This window comes from Amphimedon queenslandica, unplaced genomic scaffold (assembly GCF_000090795.2).
Source record: "Amphimedon queenslandica unplaced genomic scaffold, v1.1 AMPQUscaffold_13382, whole genome shotgun sequence".
NCBI lineage: Eukaryota > Metazoa > Porifera > Demospongiae > Haplosclerida > Niphatidae > Amphimedon > Amphimedon queenslandica.
In genome coordinates, this window is record NW_003546382.1 from 60260 (window position 1) to 80589 (window position 20330).

Below are 20330 nucleotides of genomic sequence, written 5' to 3' on the forward strand. Positions count from 1 at the left end.
AGTTTTTAGCCTGTCGGTCCATTGTAACTAATGATTAATGATTATAGTATACCTCCACAATGGCGGCCTGAAGAATTTTCCATTTACGGTATCCCAATGAATATCATTATAAATCGGCAACATCATTCACAGGAAAGATATGAATACTGCATGACTTTTATAATGACTGTTTGGTTACAATATAGTTCTGAAATATAAAATACATTGCTCTTTTGGACTAAAGTAAAGGATAACAAGCAAAGCTGCTTCCTCCTAAATTAACATTATACAATAATATCTCTGTCCTATTAAGTTATTATGATGTTTGTAGTCTACTAACTGATATGTTGTGTATATTAGTCTATTGTAAATATTTTCTAACTGTATGACAAAGATTTGTTTGTCTTTTTTGTTTTTTGTTATTCTTGGTACTGGGCCACTTTTACTATGCCTTATATGCACAGCAGTGATACTGGAACTTAAATTAAGTATCTATACATTCATAGCTAATTAAGATTATTTGTTCCCAACAAACATGTTTACAGCTCTAAGTTATAACATAAATCTCATACAATTGAACTGGAGTATCTTTATTGGTCCATTCCTCATTCCCACACACCCTCAGTTCAATGTAATCAGTAATGGTAGCATTACCATAATCTCTGAAGAACCATGGAAGACCAGTACCATTACAACAAGGAGCTGCAAGACAGTCATTCCCATCCCACAATGGATCAGTAGTGTAGTATTTATACTTGACCACTCAAAGTATTAATGTCTGTACCTGATTCACAATAGTAGTGCTCTCCTACAAATGATGGAACTGTATTAGTCAGTCCAGTATTACAAGGACAGGTTAAAGCTCTATTGATTCAGGCCTTAACCCAGCTATATAAGATCAGAGGTGACCCACATGTGATCTCCATCAATATAAGTACTATTGATATCATTGATGTTGCTTTACAATGCATACTCTATAGAAGTAATAATTAAGTATTCCACTTCTGTAAATTTTTGTGGATTGAAGAATTTACCTTTTAAAAAATTAATTGTTGATCATTTTGACATAACAGCACTAAAACTACTGACCCTATTTTCCTGGGTTTTATTTTCACAATTTCATAAATAAATTTAACTATTTTAGCTAGCACTGGGTACTTGCAAGGTCACAAAATAAAGTTGTATTTATGTCAGTGAAAAGTACCACTCATTATTATCAACTCACTGCATGGATGTCTCAATTTGATTTGTATCAATAGTGTATGTGACAGTTTACTTTTGTCTACGTTCTATTGTTTTTCATTTATTGTGTTGCTTGTGCAGTGAATGTTTATTGTAAGCAATTTATCATTTGTTTGTTTATGTTTCTTAATGTTTGTTGTTATTCTTGGTACCAAGCCATCTTTACTATGTCTTGTAGGCATAGCAGGGACATACAGTATTGCTTCTAAGATATTTTTTAATTATAAAACTACTATCAAATGAATTCTGCACAATAATAATCTACTCTCAATAATAATGTTCTTTTAATTGACATGAATCTCATACAATTGAACTGGAGTATCTTCATCTGCATAATCTTGATTCCCACACACCCTCAGTTCAATGTAATCAGTAATGGTAGCATTACCATAATCTCTGAAGAGCCATGGAAGACCAGTACCATTACAACAAGGAGCTTCTAATGAAGGACAGTTATTTCCATCCCACAATGGATCATCAGTGTATACTTGACTTTTTGAAGGAGCACTGTTTGTACCTGACTCACAATAAAAGTGCTCTCCTATAATTGATGGAACTGTATTAGTATTAATTGCTTCAATATTACAAGGACAGGTAGAACCTCCATTGATGTTTGACTGATGCCCAGCTATGTAAGACCAGACATGTTGATGAGGTGACCCATGTGTGATACTGACTCCATCAATATAAACGCCATTAATATCATTGTTGTTATTGTTGACTCCATCAGTCGTTCCCTTTTGATATCCAACCACTTTACCACATATTTGACTATAACTGATACCATTTGTTTGGAATACATTAGACCTACAACCAGCAGAATTACCCTCTCTCCTACAAACTCTAATGCCTCCAGTCATCAATTCCTCAAGTCCAGAGGAACAGTTCATAGTCGTATCAAGATAAGCTATTCTTGTCCATCCTCCATCTTGTCCACACAGCTCTCCCATATTGCAGTATATATTGCGACTGTTAACATAATAGTGGGAGTAATTTACTCCCACTTGCACTTGTAAGTGAGGTTTTACCAGCTCTATAAGACCAGACATATTGACGAGGTGACCCACTTGTGTTATGGCATCTAATTGAATAACAGTACATTCGTTTTCATCATGTCAAGATATTGTAATTTGTATTATCTCTGCTTTCAATTTTGCAATGTTTGTCATAATTTATTTACACAACTGAATTAATTATACTAATAACAATGTTCAAAAACCTATAACTACTAACAAAGACATACACTACTTTAATTATTGTTTTTTACTTGATGTAAATCTCATACAATTGAACTGGAGTATCATCACTGTTATGTCCCTCATGACCACACACCCTCAGTTCAATGTAATCAGTAATGGTAGCATTACCATAATCTCTAAAGAACCACGGAAGACCAGTACCTGTACAACAAGGAGCTTCATTTGAAAAACAGCTTTTTCCATCCCACAATGGATCATCAGTGTATACTACTTGTGAAGGAAAATTTACACTCCCAGCTTCACAATAGTAATGCTCGCCTACAAATGATTGAACTTTGTTATTTGCATGAGCATTACTGTTGCAAGGACAAACTGCTGAAGTATAACTGTTAATATTACTTGATAGTCCAGCTATATAAGACCAGACATGTTGACGAGGTGACCCACGTGTGATACTGACTCCATCAACATAAACACCGTTAATATTATTGACGCTAGTGTGAACAGCATCAGTTGATCCCTTTTGATATCCAACCACTTTACCACATATTTGACTATAACTGATACCATTTGTTTGGAATACATTAGACCTACAACCAGCAGAATCACCCTCTCTCCTACAAAGTCTAATGCCTCCAGTCATCAATTCCTGAAGTCCAGAAGGACAGTTCATAGTAATATCAAGATAAGCTATTCTTGTCCATCCTCCATCTTGTCCACACAGCTCTCCCATATTGCAGTATATATTGCGACTATTAAAATGATAGTAACCAGAAGGACTGTTGGGATAAGCTGTTTTAATATTTTTACAAGAAACAGTTTGAGTAGAGGATCCATTCTGTATCTCTAGTAATTCATTGACTATTAGTAGTACATTATTAACAGCAGCAGCAGTTGGTATACTGATATCTTTAATAAGACTAGTGTTCAGTAATTGAAGTAGTTCATCTGTAGACCTGTTGGTATTGTTAGCATGTACCATAATCTGTTGAATTATGCTATTCATTGTGTCCTGTATCAGTGAGAGGTTACTGTTAACATTGTGTTCATTAACCTGTGCCATTAAGTGATCTATTTTGTTCTGCAGAGCCAGTGAGATATTATCTATTGCATTAAGGATTAGTAATATTTGATTCATTGTGCTTTGTGTCAGTGAGAGGTTACTGTTAACATTGTGTTCATTAATCTGTTCTTTCATATCCTCCACATTACTCTGGAGAAGTAACAAGCTATTTTTAGTGGCACAATTTTCCTTTATATCCTCCACATTTTTCTGCATCAGTGACAGGTTACAGTTAATAGCAGTATTACCACTATTAGTGAGGCCAGCACTATTACTGCTTGCATTACTTGTACATGTACTCATGAAGGTATCTTTTGATATTAAGTTAAGTACAAGTATAGCTACCAATAGGAATATTATGATCACCAGTAGAATTATTATTGCAGCAAATGACTTCTTTCCTACAGTATACTGCACTGGTTGTTGAGGAGGTTTGGTATCCTTAACATTAGCTTTTGGTAGCTGATAATCTAATGAATATATCATACATTAGTTTTAATAATAAATTACTTGTATGGTATATACCTGAGTAGTCCTGAAGATCTGAGTACATTGCTTCTTCAGTACTAGTATCAGTCTTTACTACTGGTTCATAGGCTGTGTTTTGTGTTAGCGTGAAATCCTTAGCTTCATTTGTTGACATTGTCTTGTTTTCCATCTCTTGCCTAGCACTGCTTATGGTTATCTAAAGCTCTATTTATTTATATAATTTTACTTGTGTTTATATTGGCACTATTGATGAATAACAGCGTGTTTGTTTTCATTATAGCAAGGCTGCAAAAGTCGTGGCAGCCATTTTGTTTGGGGGTGAATCCTACTTAGTAACGCTACCGCGTTACTAATAACTGTAGCATTTCAAGGTATTGTAGTCTACATGTATAATATCTCTGCTTTCAATTTTGGACTATTTATAATGATTTTTTCCCACAGTAATAATACTCGTTTATGTTTCTTGTTATTCTTGGTACCAATTAAGCCATTTTTGCTATGTCTTGTACATACAGCAGTGACATAGCAGTATTGTTTCTAAGATCATATAGTATAATTATAATTGTTGTAATTATAAAACTACTATCAAATAAATTCTATCACTACACACAATAATGATCTACACACAATACAAATGTTTCTTTACTTGACATAAACCTCATACAATTGAACTGGAGTATCTTCATTATCCCAATTTTTATCCCCACACACCCTCAGTTCAATGTAATCAGTAATAGTAGCATTACCATAATCTCTGAAGAACCATGGAAGACCAGTACCATTACAACAAGGAGCTTCAATTGTAAGACAGTTATTTCCATCCCACAATGGATCAGTAGTGTATACTGTACCATTGGAAGGAGCACTGTTTGTACCTGACTCACAATAGTAGTGCTTTTCTACAAATGATGGAACTGTATTATTTGCTCCAGTATTGCAAGGACATGTAAAACCTCCATTAGTACTTGACCTAAACCCAGCTATATAAGACCAGACATGTTGACGAGGTGACCCACGTGTGATACTGACTCCATCAATATAAGCATTATTGATATCATCAATGTTAGTGTTGGCTCCATTAGTCCTTCCCTTTTGATATCCAACCACTTTACCACATATTTGACTATAACTGATATCATTTGTTTGGAATATGTTAGACCTACAACCAGCAGAATTACCCTCTCTCCTACAAACTCTAATGCCTCCAGTCATCAATTCCTGAAGTCCAGAGGGACAGTTCTGTGACATATCATTCATATCAAGATAAGCTATTCTTGTCCATCCTCCATCTTGTCCACACAGCTCTCTCATATTGCAGTATATATTGCGACTGTTAACATAATAGTAACCAGAAGGGCTGTCGGGATAAGCTGCTTTAATATCTTTACAAGAAATGAGTCGAATAGCAGAATAAAACAAAGAGGATCGATTCTGCTGTATCACTAATAATTCATTGACTATTAGTAGTACATCATTAACAGCAGCAGCAGTTGGTATACTAATATCTTTAATAAGACTAGTGTTCAGTAATTGAAGTAGCTCATCTGTAGACCTGTTGGTATTATTAGCATGTACCATAATCTGTTGAATTATGCTATTCATTGTATCCTGTATCAGTGAGAGGTTACTGTTAACATTGTGCTCATTAATCTGTTCCATGATATATTCCACATTACTCTGAAGTAATGAGTCATTTTTAGTGGCACACAGTTTCATTAAATGATCTATTTTATCCTGTATTAGTGACAGGTTACAGTTAATAGCAGTATTACCACTATTAGTGAGGCCAGCACTATTACTGCTTGCATTACTTGTACATGTACTCATGAAGGTATCTTTTGATATTAAGTTAAGTACAAGTATAGCTACCAATAGGAATATTATGATCACCAGTAGAATTATTATTACAGCTAATGACTTCTTTCCTACAGTATACTGCACTGGTTGTTGAGGAGGTTTGGTATCCTTAACATTAGCTTTTGGTAGCTGATAATCTAATAAATATATCATACATTAGTTTCAATAATAAATTACTTGTATGGTATATACCTGAGTAGTCATGAAGATCTGAGTACATTGCTTCTTCAGTACTAGTATCAGTCTTTACTACTGGTTGATAGGCTGTGTTTTGTGTTAGCTTCATTTCTTCATTGAAATCCTTAGCTTCACTTTGAAAGCTTGTTGACATTGTCTTGTTTTCCATCTCTTTACTAGCACTGCTTATGGTTATCTACAGCTCTATTTCTTTATATAAATTGGCACTATTAATAAATAACAGCACATTTGGCTTCATTATAACTAGCACATCAAGGTATTGTAGTTTACAATATTTGAGCTTTCAATTTTGGACTGTTTGTTATGATTTGTTCACACAATTATTATGTGTACTTGACATGGAGTATCTTCATCACTCCATCCACTGTCTTTGCACACACATACACACTCAGTTCAATGTAATTGACAGTGATAATGTTAAAGAACCACAATAAGACTAATTTTGATTGTAACTAGCGCAAAATTTCTACACAGCATTAAAAGATGTGTATCAGAAAATGTAATAAAAATGGAGAATTCTATCCTTGCCATTTTTGATGAAATACCATGCATTATTTTGAAACAACTTCATTTACTTTTTAACTTAACACATAACACAATCATCTCAGGTAGTGCTTTTGGCCATGTATTGCAGTGCCACTTATTTCACCAAGAATGTATAACTTATTACTATTGAAATTGCAAATAAATATTAATTATTTATAATCATACAAAGTTTCTTTATCAACAAGTGACAAAGTAAAAATAACTTAAGTATCAATTAACAAATTATGTAGAAAATTGATTTTCCAAAAAAAAAATTTATTTACACACTAGATTGCTTGAAATTTCTCAAACGTGATGAGCCATTTCTCATCCCCTCTTCATCCTCTCTTGCCTCAATTTCCTTCTTCTTCTCTTCAATTTCATGTGAGTCTCTAACAGTTATACTAGGCCTGGTACTCAATGGATTAAACCTGTTCCAAGGAGAGCCATTATCAGTCACCTCATAGTCTTGTATGACATCTTCTTCCTCTCTTTGCTCTGTTCCACTCTCTGTCTCACCTACCTCCCCTCCATAAAGGCATGGTAGGAGTTGCTGCTTGTTACAGCTTGTAAGGAAGAACACAAGCGTGTACGTGACGGAAGACAATAGTATGAATGCTGTTATTATCCATAGTCTAGTTTCTGTGTTTAGGTATATCCCACCCACGAAGCTAATTATAAATCCGATTGCGATGGAGACTTGTAGCAGACTAAGTGCAGCCTCATGCTCTTTGTCTTGAAACCACTGGCTTAGTAGTGCTGTGTAAGATGAGTTGTATGAAGAAAGAGAGAAGGGGAGAGGGAGAGGGGAAGAGAGACAATAATGAAATTGTGTAAATATAGAAGGAGGTACAGACAGGGTTTCCCACAAAGCATGCTAAGTGAGCTAAACAGCATGAGCTTCATGAGCTGACAAGCACTACAATAAAGTACATGACATTTGGAGCGACATTAAAAATTTGTAAAAAATTCAATTTTGATCAGAGATAAGCTCAAAATTTTTACACAATATTGGAACATGTATATGCATCAAAAAATTATTAAAATGGAGGATTCTCCCCTTTTCACTTTTCGCAAAATTTAGCCAAAGTCCCTGTACTAGGGTCTTTGACCAGATTCTTGAGCAACTGACAAAAAGCTGTGCACTATGGATAAATCTTGTGGGAAACCCTGCATACGAATCTATGAAATGGTGCATATACAATTATACATGTACATGATTAAAGTATAATACCATATAGCCGGAAAGTTTCATGGCAAAAAACTTTCGTGGTTTGGAGGTTTCTGGCCTATTCATGGTTTTTATTTCCGTGGATCATCATTAAAGCAGCCATGCCTCTCATTAATTTGCTATAATACCACACCTTTTCAATAATAATTAAAATTATTCGTGGTTTTTAATTTCGTGGTGCCCTTCTAAACCACGAAAACCACGAAAGTTTTTGGCCACGAAACTTTCCGGCTATATGGTAATAGAAGGGAAACACAAGCAAGATATGGAGACATACCATAAACCAAGGACATAAACACTTGTAAATCCTAGCCATCATAAGGCTAGAATATATTAAGAAACAGAAGCAAGATATGTATGGGCAAGCACAATCATCCAACAAGGACACAAACACTTGTAAATACTAAATAGAAATCCTAAGGATATACTATATTATTACCAAGAGTATCTACCCCCTTATCTACTCTTGTTATTACTAATGGAAGTAAACACAAGCGAGATGTGTATGGGTAAGCACCATCATCCAAGGAAACGAATACTTGTAAACAGAAACCTTATCTAGTTAACACATGTCTAGTTAACATTTTAGGAGCTACAGTATACTAGTATAGGTATTATGTACTCCTCGCTATTACTAGCTAATGCTTGTTAGAAATTAGTAAAACAATGTGCTTGAAATCACTCATAACTGCCTAACCTGGAGATATTGAGTTGTAGACACTCTCACATATTCCCCATCCGATAGGAAACCCAAAGAGAAACACAAAGTTAGGCTGTCTCTCCCAGAACAGGAGGATCATCACTAGAGCAAACGAGAGACTCAGGGCAGCATAAGCTACAATGAACTGTGGTATGAATCTAACTATGCGTCCAGTAAATACTGAAGAGAATACACCACCCACACCATAGGCTGCTAGTACAAAACCAATCCACTGTATACCAACACAGTCCAATATGTACACCTGTAAAGAGAGTGAGGAAAAGTGAATAAAATGATATATTTAATAAGCATTATTCTGTAAAAGGAATTTGAAACCAATCTCTAATAATTTAAGTAATAACAGGTTTCTATTAATGATCATTATTACTATCATTATTATTATTGTTATTATTATTATTATTATTATTATTATTAACAAATAAAAAGCACTTAAATGTACTTAGGATAGGGTAGATAAAAGAAAGAAATAAAGTATGTACAGTACACGTACATGTAGGAGAAAAACAAAAAAACAAAAATATTATTATTACTACTACTACTTAATATTATCATTACTACTTATTATTATCATTACTACTACTTATTATTATCACTATTATTTATTGCCACTACCTTTGGGAATGTGCCGGTGATAAATCCAAGCATGACTCCATTCAAAATAATCCATGGCATTATCAGGAGATACTTCCAATTGAAGAAAGTCTTCACGACGAGCAAAAAATTCTCCCCCACGTACACTTTACACATCTGTCCTGCAGAGAGATACTTCTTTTCGGTACCCAAATGATCAAGAAACACAGCTGCTATTATAGTTCCAATAATACCAGCCAAAGCATACACAGAAATCAATGTGTAGTATATAGGGCCTGGCTCAATAGGAGGACCAAATGTATCAACACATTCTCCATTGTTTGTTGAAGTATTGGTAAGGTTTGCTGCTCCATTGTTTTCCGTGCTGTCCACATTCACTAATATTATGGAGGATATGAGACTTCCAAATATTTGAGCAAGTTTTATGGACGCAGCTATGATCCCTGTGAAGAAAGCTATGGCATGCCTTGGGGTCTCTTTGAGGTCTTTACAGTATAGTATCGCTATGGCTATGGGGTGACCAAAAACAGCAATCCATAGTGGGGCTTGCCCGATACCATTCAAAATGGCACCAATGACTAGAGTGTACCAGGATGGGTAATAGTTACAGAGAGTGTAACAAAAAAATAATATGTAGCCAGTAATGAGGGAGTATTTGGTACCCAAGAGTTTTACCATCCCAGGCCCAAAGAAACAGGCAATTATGAGCGTCCCATAGATAATAGCAGATGAAGCTAGGCCAAGACCAGCTTCTGAATTTATTGAGCTTTGTAGACCTAAGATACCCAAATACGATCCAAAAACCGCAACGAATGAAGCACTGGTACCTAAAAGATTTTTGTAGGCTTTCGAACGATTGCTAAACGTACAGCAAGTTAGGGTCTCTCTCTTTTCGTGTAACGATGAGCGTCTCCTGGTACTGTATCTTGTATCGGTCAGCTCTATTGAGACTAAGTCACTCAGTTCCTTACGGGACAAGGTATCAAGAGGTGGGAGTGGTTTGATCGATATCCCAGTGACATTGTTGTTCTCCTCCATTGTTTTACTCCTCCCAAAGAAGCATTTGTATAGATAACAGTGTGTGTTTCCACAATGATAAAGAACCAAGCCTGAAACAATGCAATAATAGATGCAATACTAACAGTATGGACTTTATTCTAACTTACTATATAGTAGCTAGGTCTTTATCCTGTACAGTCTGCTGACTGCTGATTATCTCAAACAAAGCTGCACAGGTCAGTTTTATATCGAAAGATAAAGGTGAGTTTAATTAAAGGGCATGGCAGCCACGCCTTTTAGTGGACCACGCCTTAATAAGTCAGCTGTTTTGGCGGGTAAAAAGGCGCCCAATGGCTGGTCTCGTATCTGATAGGAGAGCTCTTTTCCAGAGAGGAGGTAAGAGAGAACAGCCGCCAAACTATCTAAATCACTTGTATTTAGATATTCTAGGACATGGATTTCTACAGAGGTTCAAGTGTATCTCGGAAGACAGCGTTTTCTTTTACGGAAGAGAAGGAGTAAAAACCAATTTACACTTCATGCTGTTTATGTCTTTTATAGGAGCCGGTGCCTCCATTTGCTTGTAAATTCAGTCCCTCTGGTCTTCATGGTAACCTGCTGGTCACTGCCGATGAAGATGGATCTATTAAGCTCTTGAACTCACAAAAGCCAGCACAGCATTCTCTAATTAAAGGTATATCAGTGAAATAATTTCTTTCGCTCTACGATCATTTTAAATAGAATGGAAGGGACATAAAAATGCAATTTTTGATTTCGCATTTTCCGGTAGCACTCATCTGGTCAGTAGCCATCGTACTGGTTAGTAAGTGTTTATTAATATTCTTGTTTCCTAGGTAACTGGATCTGGTGATTCTAAACTGGTTCAGTGGGACATCAATGACTGTACAGCTTTGAGGAGGTTTAAAGGTCACACTGGAAGCGTCAAATCAGTTGATATCGACGAATCAAATCCATGTAAATCATTTCATTTTAATTATTAAACTATTTCTTGTAGGTGTGGTAGTTTCGGGTGGTAGAGGAGGGAATATTTTAATTTGGGACACTCGTTGCTCTAGCAGTAAAGGTTAGTGTCTCTCTTCTCTTCCTTATTACTGTATTAGTGGGTTTTTCAAGAGAATTATGTTTCGCAAAATCTACTAAAATTCCAATTTGCAGATTTTAATTTCATGAATTTTGCCATGTACCCTGTGGGTACCGTATTAAATTGATTTTTTGCAGATTTTACTTCTGCAAATAAGGAAGAAAATAAATCCACGAAATATTTAAAATTTGCGACCCTCAAAAAACACTTATCTGTATTTTCTTCCTTTCCCTCTCTCTCTCTCTCTCTCTCTCTCTCTTCCTCTCTCTCTCTCTCCCCCCTCTCTCTCTTCCCCTCCCTCTCTCTTCTCTCTCTCTCCTATGTACAGATGGTTTCACTGTTCCTATCAGTAAAGTACCAAACGCTCACTTAGACAATTCAGAAATTAAACTATCAAATTCTTCAAGCAGAAGGAAATCCATCGTAAACTATCATTTATACATGTACATGTATTACAATTGCCTTATTAGGTAAGCATGAAACAGGTTGCTGTGACGTCTGTTCTGTTTCATCGTGATCATTATGTAGCGTCCTCAGGTGCTGCTGATAGGTGAGTCCATTGATTATTATTACAGAGTTGGGTGTACTGTATACTGTATAGCTAGAAAATTTGGCAGAGTAAAATTTTGGTGAATTAAGGTCCATTTGCCAAATTTTTAGTTTCCAATTTCATAGAGTTCCATAGAAGCATACACAGAATTAAAATTTCACCAAATTTTAACCTCCAAACCTCTTTTGAAGTCAATTCGCCTAATTTTCTAGCTATACGGTATACAGTGTAGCTGGAAATATTTGAGGATATTAATATTGGTAGCTGCAATGAGCATCTGTCAAGATAAAATCAACCATTTTGTTTCATTCTAAGCTTACTCAATGACTCATGGCTGCTAAATCACCAATACAAAATCTGCCCATTGCAAGTTTTTTTAACAAAAGAATCACCAAATTTAACTCTTGCGGCTATTATAGTATAATGTATTTGATGTGTTTCTTCTGTTATTGTATAGTTGTATCAAGCTATGGGATGTAAGAGGTAGAACTACCACACCCACTCCATCTCACACGTTCATGTATGGGAGTCATGGTAAGCTATTTCATTTAGCTATGGTTATACTTTAAATATTTATAATAATAATTATTATTATTTTTAGGTATCACATCATTACTAAGTGATCCATACCAATCTCTTCTTTATGCTGCTTCCACTGATAACAAGTAGGACACTGATTACATCTAGTGTAATGTATACACATGCTTGTGTTACTTGTGTTGATGTAATTGATCTTTTTTGTATTTTTTAGGATTTATGTTTATGATAGTGTGACTTTAAAGAATGTACCAAGTTCGTTTAGTCATTTTTCTATCTCTTTATCATTCACATCTTCCTAACATTAGTTGATGTGTTTACTGGTCATAAGAATCAAAGTTACTATATAAAGACAGCACTGAGTGTCTGTGGAAGGTAATGGCACATCATGTGCATGTACATATAGACACATGTCCATGTACTGTATAGATGTATTGTATATGTACATGTACATTATGAATTTAAATTTATAATTATGTGTATTTTATATGAGCTTGGTCAAATGATTTTCTATCTTTTTACCTGTTACATAAAAGATTGAAATTTTCCTATCTCTTTTTTCTTTCTCTGTTCAAGGTTTTTATTATCTGGTTCTACCCATAAGAATGCTGTGATATGGGATACTCAGAAACCTCGTTCTCCTCCCACTTTGCTGGTCGGTCATGATACTGAGGTCACAGCTGTGGCCTGGTGTCCATCTCAGCTGGATAAGGTAACTAATGCTCTTATGTTACATAGAAAGTTTGGGCTTATTCTGATCAATTTTGTTTTTTTAATTGCTTCAAAATTTAGACGAATGACCATAGGCTATAGTACAGTGTATTTCATGAAAAATGGCTAGGAGAGAATTCTCCATTTTTATAATGTTTTCTGATGTATATACATGTACTAATATTGTGTAGAAACTTTTAGCTGATTCTGATCAAAATTGGATTTTTTAAAGAATTTTTAAAGTTGCTCCAAAATCAGGCCAAAGACCCTGTACTATAGTACACGGTCATTGATCAGATTTTGTCAAAAATGACTGAGAGGGATTTTTCTATTTTTACAATTTTTCTGATGCATATGCATGTACTTATGTTGTCTAGAAACTTTGAGCGGAATCTAATTAAAATTGGATTTTAAAAGAAATTTTAAAAGTATCTGGAGCTTAGTATCATGTACTGACACGTACTAGTAATTGTTCCAGTTAATTAATGTAATAGGAACAGCAACATCTAATATCAAAAAATTTTCAAGTAATTTTAAGGCTGGTTTACAGCATTACGCTAGTCCTGACGTTATGTTGATGCTGAAATAGAATCTGGCTCTATTCTAGCAGAAAGCATGCATCAAAAGGTCAAATCGCCCACCCTTTTGATTAAAAATTGGTGATACGTTGGCCTAATGTCATACCGTATAGCGGGTTTTTTTTAGGATAATAAATTTTGTGAATGACCCATATCCGGAAGTTTGCGGATTAATTTTCGCAAATTTCCACTAATCTGCCATCTTGTACCGTATTAAATTGATTTTCAAGGAATTTAATTTCATGGATCGTGAAAAAATCCGGGAAATTCGCAAAATTTGTTATCCTCGAAAATTTCCCGCTATACAGTATTGTATAAACCAGCCTTTAATCGCCCCTATACTGATGTGATCATTATGTTAACAGATTGTGACGTGTTCTGATTCGTGTGACTTGAGAATTTGGAGAACAAATGAAGTAAAAGAGAGAGGGAGAGAAGAAGTGATAGGATATGCCGAAAGAAGTACGGAAAAACAAGGTACAGTTACAGTAACTTAGTTATTTGCCCCTCTTTTCCTCTCCTTACCTTCTCTGATACATGTACATGTACATGTACTTGCACTTTCTTATTAATGGTATGCGCTTACTTAGCACAAAGCTAGTGATTCTTTGCCTTGATTATATGTACATTGTACAAGGCAAAACTTATCATTTGCACACATTCTTTTTTACTGCAAAAGTGAGTCAGTTTTGCTGCTATATAAGAAGCTTGAGGAACGTACTTGTATCAATAAGAATTATTACTTTAGAAAAGATTTCAAGGCTAAGTTCTCCTTTTCTTTTACCCTACCCCAGAGCCTCCAGTTCTCAGGCCAATAGAAAACACATCAATTGGAAATGATGCTATTAGATCTGGCGCTACTACTCCTGACAAAGTCCTCATTAAAAAAAGAAAGAACTCAGTTACATCACCAGAGATGAAAAGTAAAAAGATAAAAGTGAATAAGGACACTACACCTCTATCACAAAGAACTATAAATTCATTTTTTAATAAAAGTTAATGTTGTAAATTATAATGAAGGCTACATGTATATCTGTGCTAATGAAGAAGTATTGATTTCGATGATTTCTTGATCTTCAAGAGTAAACCCAATTGATTCCAGATACTGACTGTATGGTACTACCACATCTAATGAAAAATAAAGAAAGACAATTTGAATGTTTATATGAAGGTGTCCTTGTGCTCTGTGAGATTACTGGTTTTATTGTCTGTGATTACAGCAGGTATGTAGAGGTCGTCGAGTACTGGTCTGGAGGTCAGTTAGTTTTCTCCCCTAAAAGCTGGTTTACAATATTATGCTAGTCCTGATGTTACGCTGACACAGGAATAGAATCTGGTTCTATTCTAGCGGAAAGCATGCATTAAAAGGTCAAATTGCCAACACTTTTGATTAAAAATTGACGGTACGTTGGCCCAACGTCGTATTGTAAACTAGCCTTTATTAGTTTCAAACCGGTTTAATGTAATAAATAACATAAGCTTGTGGAAATAATTGTACATGTATATCTTTTTGATTGCAGTAAACATGACTATGAATATAATAACTGTTGCTTTGATTTGTACTGTATTCAATACAACAATGAGACATTGTTGTATTGAATATCAGCTTATGTTATATACTGTCATTGTGTTATTGGTTGCCATGTCATTAACTTTGCAATATTAACAGAAATGGTAATGCCAGTTGTAATACCAATTTTAGTTGTATTTTTATAGGTCTGATTTTTATTTTATGTTTTAAAAATATTTAAAGGTAGATCAACAACATGAAAAAGTTAATTATAACAGCACTTTAAGAGAAAAATTATCACAATGTTCTATGAAGGTTATCACACACATGCAAAATTGCTAACACACACACACACTTCACTACTTAACATAAATCTCATAATAACTAACAGGACTGTCTTCACCTCCAGCATTAGTACACACCCTCAACTCAATATAGTCAGTAGTGGTGTTGCTACCATAGTCTCTGTGAAACCATGGGATACCAGGAACATTGCAACAAGGTGATTCAAGAGAACCACAACCTTGACCATCCCATAGTGGATCAGATGTGTAGAGGGTACTTGATGTGCTACTATAAGGATTACCAGATTCACAGAAGTAGTTATTACCAATAAAAGACTGCACTGATACTGTACTACCAGTATTACATGGACATTCATAAGAAAAGACTTGATTACCACCAGCCATTAGTGTCCAGACATGTTGACGAGGAGACCCACGAGTGATACTAACACCATCAACATAATAAGAATTAATACCGACATGATAATTAAGAGTGTCTACATGGCCATATTGATATCCTGTTACTCTACCACATATCTGAGAATAACTGGTACCATTAGATGGGAACTGAACTGATACACAGCCACCACTTGATTTACCACAAGCTCTAACTCCTCCTGACTGGTACAGTCTAAACCCAGAAGGACAGTTCTGTGTAGCATCAGTCATATCCAGATATGCTAGTCTTGTCCATCCACCAGTAGAGTTACACAACTCCTCCATATTACAGTAAGCAGTATAAGTAGAACTAGTGTTTGACAGTAGATACACACCTGATGGACTGAGTGGTTGCCTCTCCTTAATCTCTTTACAAGAGGTAGGTAAAGCAGTTGAGTCATTGTGCATTACTGCTGTTGAGTCATTGTGTAGCACTAATAGTTCTTGTGCTATTAGTAGTATATTATCAACCACTCCAGCAGTAGAAGTACTGGTATTTTCTAGATTAGAGAGAGTATTGACAATATTTATTAGCTTTTGTGCAGAATCTCTTGTAGTTTGTAAGATTTGTTCATTAAGTTCAGTGTAGTTGGGAGAGCTCTGAAGTAATTGAAAGGTATTCTGTGCCGCACCATTAGCCCATTCATTGAAGTCAGGAAGGCTCCCTGTTACATTGCTGTTTACTTTAGAGACAACACCATTAGCCCATTCATTGAAGTCAGGAAGGCTCCCTGTTACATTGCTGTTAACTTTAGAGACAACGCCGTTAGCCCATTCATTGAAGTCAGGAATGCTCCTTGTTACATTGCTGTTAACTTTAGAGACAACACTGTTAGCCCATTCACTGAAGTCAGGAAGGCACTGTGTTACATTGCTGTTAACTTTAGAGATAACACGGTTAGCCCATTCATTGAAGTCAGGAAGACTCTGGTGAACTTTAATGACTATATTATCGGACCATTTGGTGAAGTTAGGAAAGACTATGTTACCAGTGCTAGCAATACCTCCAGCAGTACTGGTACTGGTATGATCAGGAGAGATGGCATCTCTGGCATATAATTGTAGCAGCATTAAAGCAAGTAATGCCAGCAGTAGTAATACTATGAGGCACTGTAATGCAGCTATAACAAGTAACAGTCTCTTCCATGTTTTCTGCTCTGATGCTTTTTTCCTTAGTGTTGTTTCTGTTGGCCGAGCATTATCTCTTCTTGCATTAGTACTAAAATCCACCAATTCGTAGTCATTCTCCGGATTTTGCAGAACCAAAGATGGCATATCGAGCTCATACTTATTCTTTTCTTCCATTGCACTTGAAGTAGCAGGATCTAGCCGTTCTAAATTTTCAAAAGTAGTTACTTTATGTGGTTGCAGCAGTATTTATATATTGTCTGGTAGTAAAAATATTATGCAATATTAGTACATAAGTGTAGGATAACTCCTTGTCTGGAGGTGTTATGGGTACATAACTCCTATGAGATAAGTAGTTGAGAACATAGCCTGGGATCACTTATCTAGAGAGAGTTGTGCATAGTATCCACACTTGCTTAGTGATTATGTTTACATAATACAGAGAAATGGTAGCTGCATTCTGTGTGTACATGTATTAAAAATAGAGAGTATGTGATGCTTATAAAGAATTAGCACTACATTATGTAGTCATGCAACCATAAGAATTATTTCACATTGCCATCAACTATGTTAACAATATCAAACATGGCCATTGACCATGTTTCTCTTGGGAGAGATTTACCAAGAACATCATTACAAATTTAACTCACAACTGTGACCAACCCAGAGTGAATCAGATGTGTATAGAGAATCTGTGATGGGCTAACTAAAAAAGTACCAGCAATGCAACTTTATCATCATTAGCATGGACAAGGGTAATTTATGAATAAATAGTGGCAATAAAAAAATCTTACTCTCCTTTATACATGTTTTATTGGGGCATACACACGTTTGTTTGTAGGATTAAAAAATGGTATCAGATAGCACAACAGTGCAATCTTAAGGATGACCTGGGGACTTCACCTCCAGGTCATTTGTAAAAGAAGAAAAAACTCAGCATCATCAGAGATAAAGAATAAAGATAAATATGAATAAGGACACAACGCCTCTACTCAGTAATTTTAATTGCCCCCATACTGATGTGATCATTATGTCAATAGATTGTGACATGTTCTGATTCGTGTGACTTGAGAATTTGGAGAACAAATGAAGTAAAAGAGAGAGGGAGAGAAGAAATGATAGGATATGCCGAAAGGAGTACAGAAAAACAAGGTACAGCAACTTAGTTATTTGCTCCTCTTTTCCTCTCCTTACCTTCTCTGATACATGTACATGTACATGTACTTGCACTTTCTTATTAATGGTATGCGCTTACTTAGCACAAAGCTAGTGATTCTTTGCCTTGATTATATGTACATTGTACAAGGCAAAACTTATCATTTGCACACATTCTTTTTTACTGCAAAAGTGAGTCAGTTTTGCTGCTATATAAGAAGCTTGAGGAACGTACTTGTATCAATAAGAATTATTACTTTAGAAAAGATTTCAAGGCCACGTTCTCTTTTTCTTTTACCCTACCCCAGAGCCTCCTGTTCTCAGGCCAATAGAAAACACGTCAATTGGAAATGATGCTATTAGATCTGGCACTACTACTCCTGACAAAGTACTCATTAAAAAAAGAAAGAGCTCAGTTACATCACCAGAGACAAGAAGTAAAAAGATAAAAATGAATAAGGACACAACGCCTTTATCACAAAAAACTATAAATTTATTTTTTAATAAAAGTTAATGTTATATAATGAAGATCAGATCTATGCTAATGAAGAAGTATTGATTTCAATGATTCTTTATCTTCAGAGTAAACCCAATTGATTCCAGATACTGACCGGTGCTACCATATCTAATAAAAAAAATAAAGAAAAACAATTTGAATGTTTATATGAAGGTGTCCTTGTGTTCCATGATATCATTAGTTTTATTGTCTGTGATGATAGCAAGTGTGTAGAGGTCATTCAAGTGGTCTGGAGGTCAGTTTTAGTTAGTATTCTCCCCTTATGTTGGCTTCAAGCCAAATTAATGTGAATTCTATTCACTGTAATAGGCTTATGGAAATAATTGTACATGCATCTTTTTGATTGCTTTGTAGTATACTTCGACTTAATAAATAAACTGAGACATTGCTGTATTGAATGTCAGCTGTTGTCATTGTGTTACTATAGTTGCTATGTCCTTAACTTTGCATGTAATATTGGTAATGCCTGCTTTGCAAGTATAATTTTTGCACTCATTGACTTGATAATCCAATTGTAATACCAATTAGTTGTATTTTATAGATCTGATTTTCATGTTAGAATTTTTTAAAGATAGAACTACTACATGAAAAAAGCTAAATCATAAACAGCACTTTAAAAAATTATTATACTGTTTGGTAATATATCACACGCACACACACTTCACTACTTAACATAAATCTCATAATAACTAACAGGACTGTCTTCACCACTGATACTAGTACACACCCTCAACTCAATATAGTCAGTAGTGGTATTGCTACCATAGTCTCTGTGAAACCATGGGATACCAGGAGCATTACAACAAGGTGATTCAAGAGAACCACAACCTTGACCATCCCATAGTGGATCAGACGTGTAGAGGGTACTTGATGGGCTACTATTAGGATTCCCTGATTCACAGAAGTAATTATTACCAATAAAAGACTGCACTGATATTGTACTACCAGTATTACATGGACATGAGCTTGATGAAACTTGATTATAACCAGCTATTAGTGTCCAGACATGTTGACGAGGAGACCCACGAGTGATACTAACACCTTCAACGTAAGGAGAATCAATACCATAAAAAGAATTAAGAGTATCTACATGGCCATATTGATATCCTGTTACTCTACCACATATCTGAGAATAACTGATACCATTAGATGGGAACTGAACTGATACACAGCCACCACTTGATTTACCACAAGCTCTAACTCCTCCTGACTGGTACAGTCTAAACCCAGAAGGACAGTTCTGTGTAGCATCAGTCATATCCAGATATGCTAATCTTGTCCATCCACCAGCAGAGTTACACAACTCCTCCATATTACAGTAAGCAGTATAAGTAGAACTAGTATTTGACAGTAGATACACACCTGATGGACTGAGTGGTTGTCTCTCCTTAATCTCTTTACAAGAGGTAGTGGGGAAAACAGTTGAGTCATTGTGTAGTGCTAATAGTTCTTGTGCTATTAGTAGTATATCATCAACCACTCCAGCAGTAGAGGTACTGGTGTCTTGTAGATTAGAGAGAGTATTGACAATGTTTATTAGCTTTTGTGCAGAATCTCTTGTAGTTTGTAATATTTGTTCATCAAGCTCAGTGAAGTTGGGAGAGCTCTGAAGTAATTGAAAGGTATTTTGTGCCACACTATTAGCCCATTCATTGAAGTCAGGAAGGCTCCCTGTTACATTGCTGTTAACTTTAGAGACAACACCATTAGACCATTCATTGAAGTC

The 20330-nt window shown here is 35.4% G+C and overlaps 3 protein-coding genes and 1 long non-coding RNA gene across 4 annotated transcripts; 2 read left to right on the forward strand and 2 right to left on the reverse strand.

The window, feature by feature from the left end:
• Positions 1-2412: 2412 nt before the first annotated feature.
• LOC109582467 (uncharacterized) lies at positions 2413-4141 on the reverse strand. The gene is made up of 3 exons (XM_019997185.1): positions 4009-4141; positions 2820-3953; positions 2413-2738 (listed from the first exon to the last, which is right to left on the reverse strand). Exons 1-3 carry the CDS (start codon positions 4139-4141, stop codon positions 2485-2487), a joined length of 1521 nt encoding a protein of 506 aa, XP_019852744.1. The 3' UTR covers positions 2413-2484.
• A 2543-nt stretch (positions 4142-6684) lies between these two features.
• On the reverse strand, positions 6685-10360 carry LOC105312916 (protein unc-93 homolog A-like). Its single transcript, XM_011405925.2, has 4 exons — positions 10262-10360; positions 9117-10204; positions 8481-8745; positions 6685-7311 (listed from the first exon to the last, which is right to left on the reverse strand). Exons 2-4 carry the CDS (start codon positions 10131-10133, stop codon positions 6833-6835), a joined length of 1761 nt encoding a protein of 586 aa, XP_011404227.1. The 5' UTR covers positions 10134-10204; positions 10262-10360; the 3' UTR covers positions 6685-6832.
• Positions 10361-10425: 65 nt separating this feature from the next.
• On the forward strand, positions 10426-14654 carry LOC105312917 (denticleless protein homolog). Its single transcript, XM_019997161.1, has 15 exons — positions 10426-10490; positions 10536-10612; positions 10656-10788; positions 10836-10894; positions 10949-11069; positions 11110-11178; positions 11525-11619; positions 11667-11746; positions 12204-12280; positions 12348-12411; positions 12498-12538; positions 12592-12658; positions 12860-12995; positions 13938-14049; positions 14367-14654. Exons 1-15 carry the CDS (start codon positions 10445-10447, stop codon positions 14570-14572), a joined length of 1383 nt encoding a protein of 460 aa, XP_019852720.1. The 5' UTR covers positions 10426-10444; the 3' UTR covers positions 14573-14654.
• Positions 14655-17742: 3088 nt separating this feature from the next.
• Positions 17743-18484, forward strand: LOC109582466 (uncharacterized). Its single transcript, XR_002185103.1, has 3 exons — positions 17743-17927; positions 17973-18084; positions 18396-18484. It is a non-coding gene; the product is annotated as an uncharacterized LOC109582466 (long non-coding RNA).
• Positions 18485-20330: the final 1846 nt, after the last annotated feature.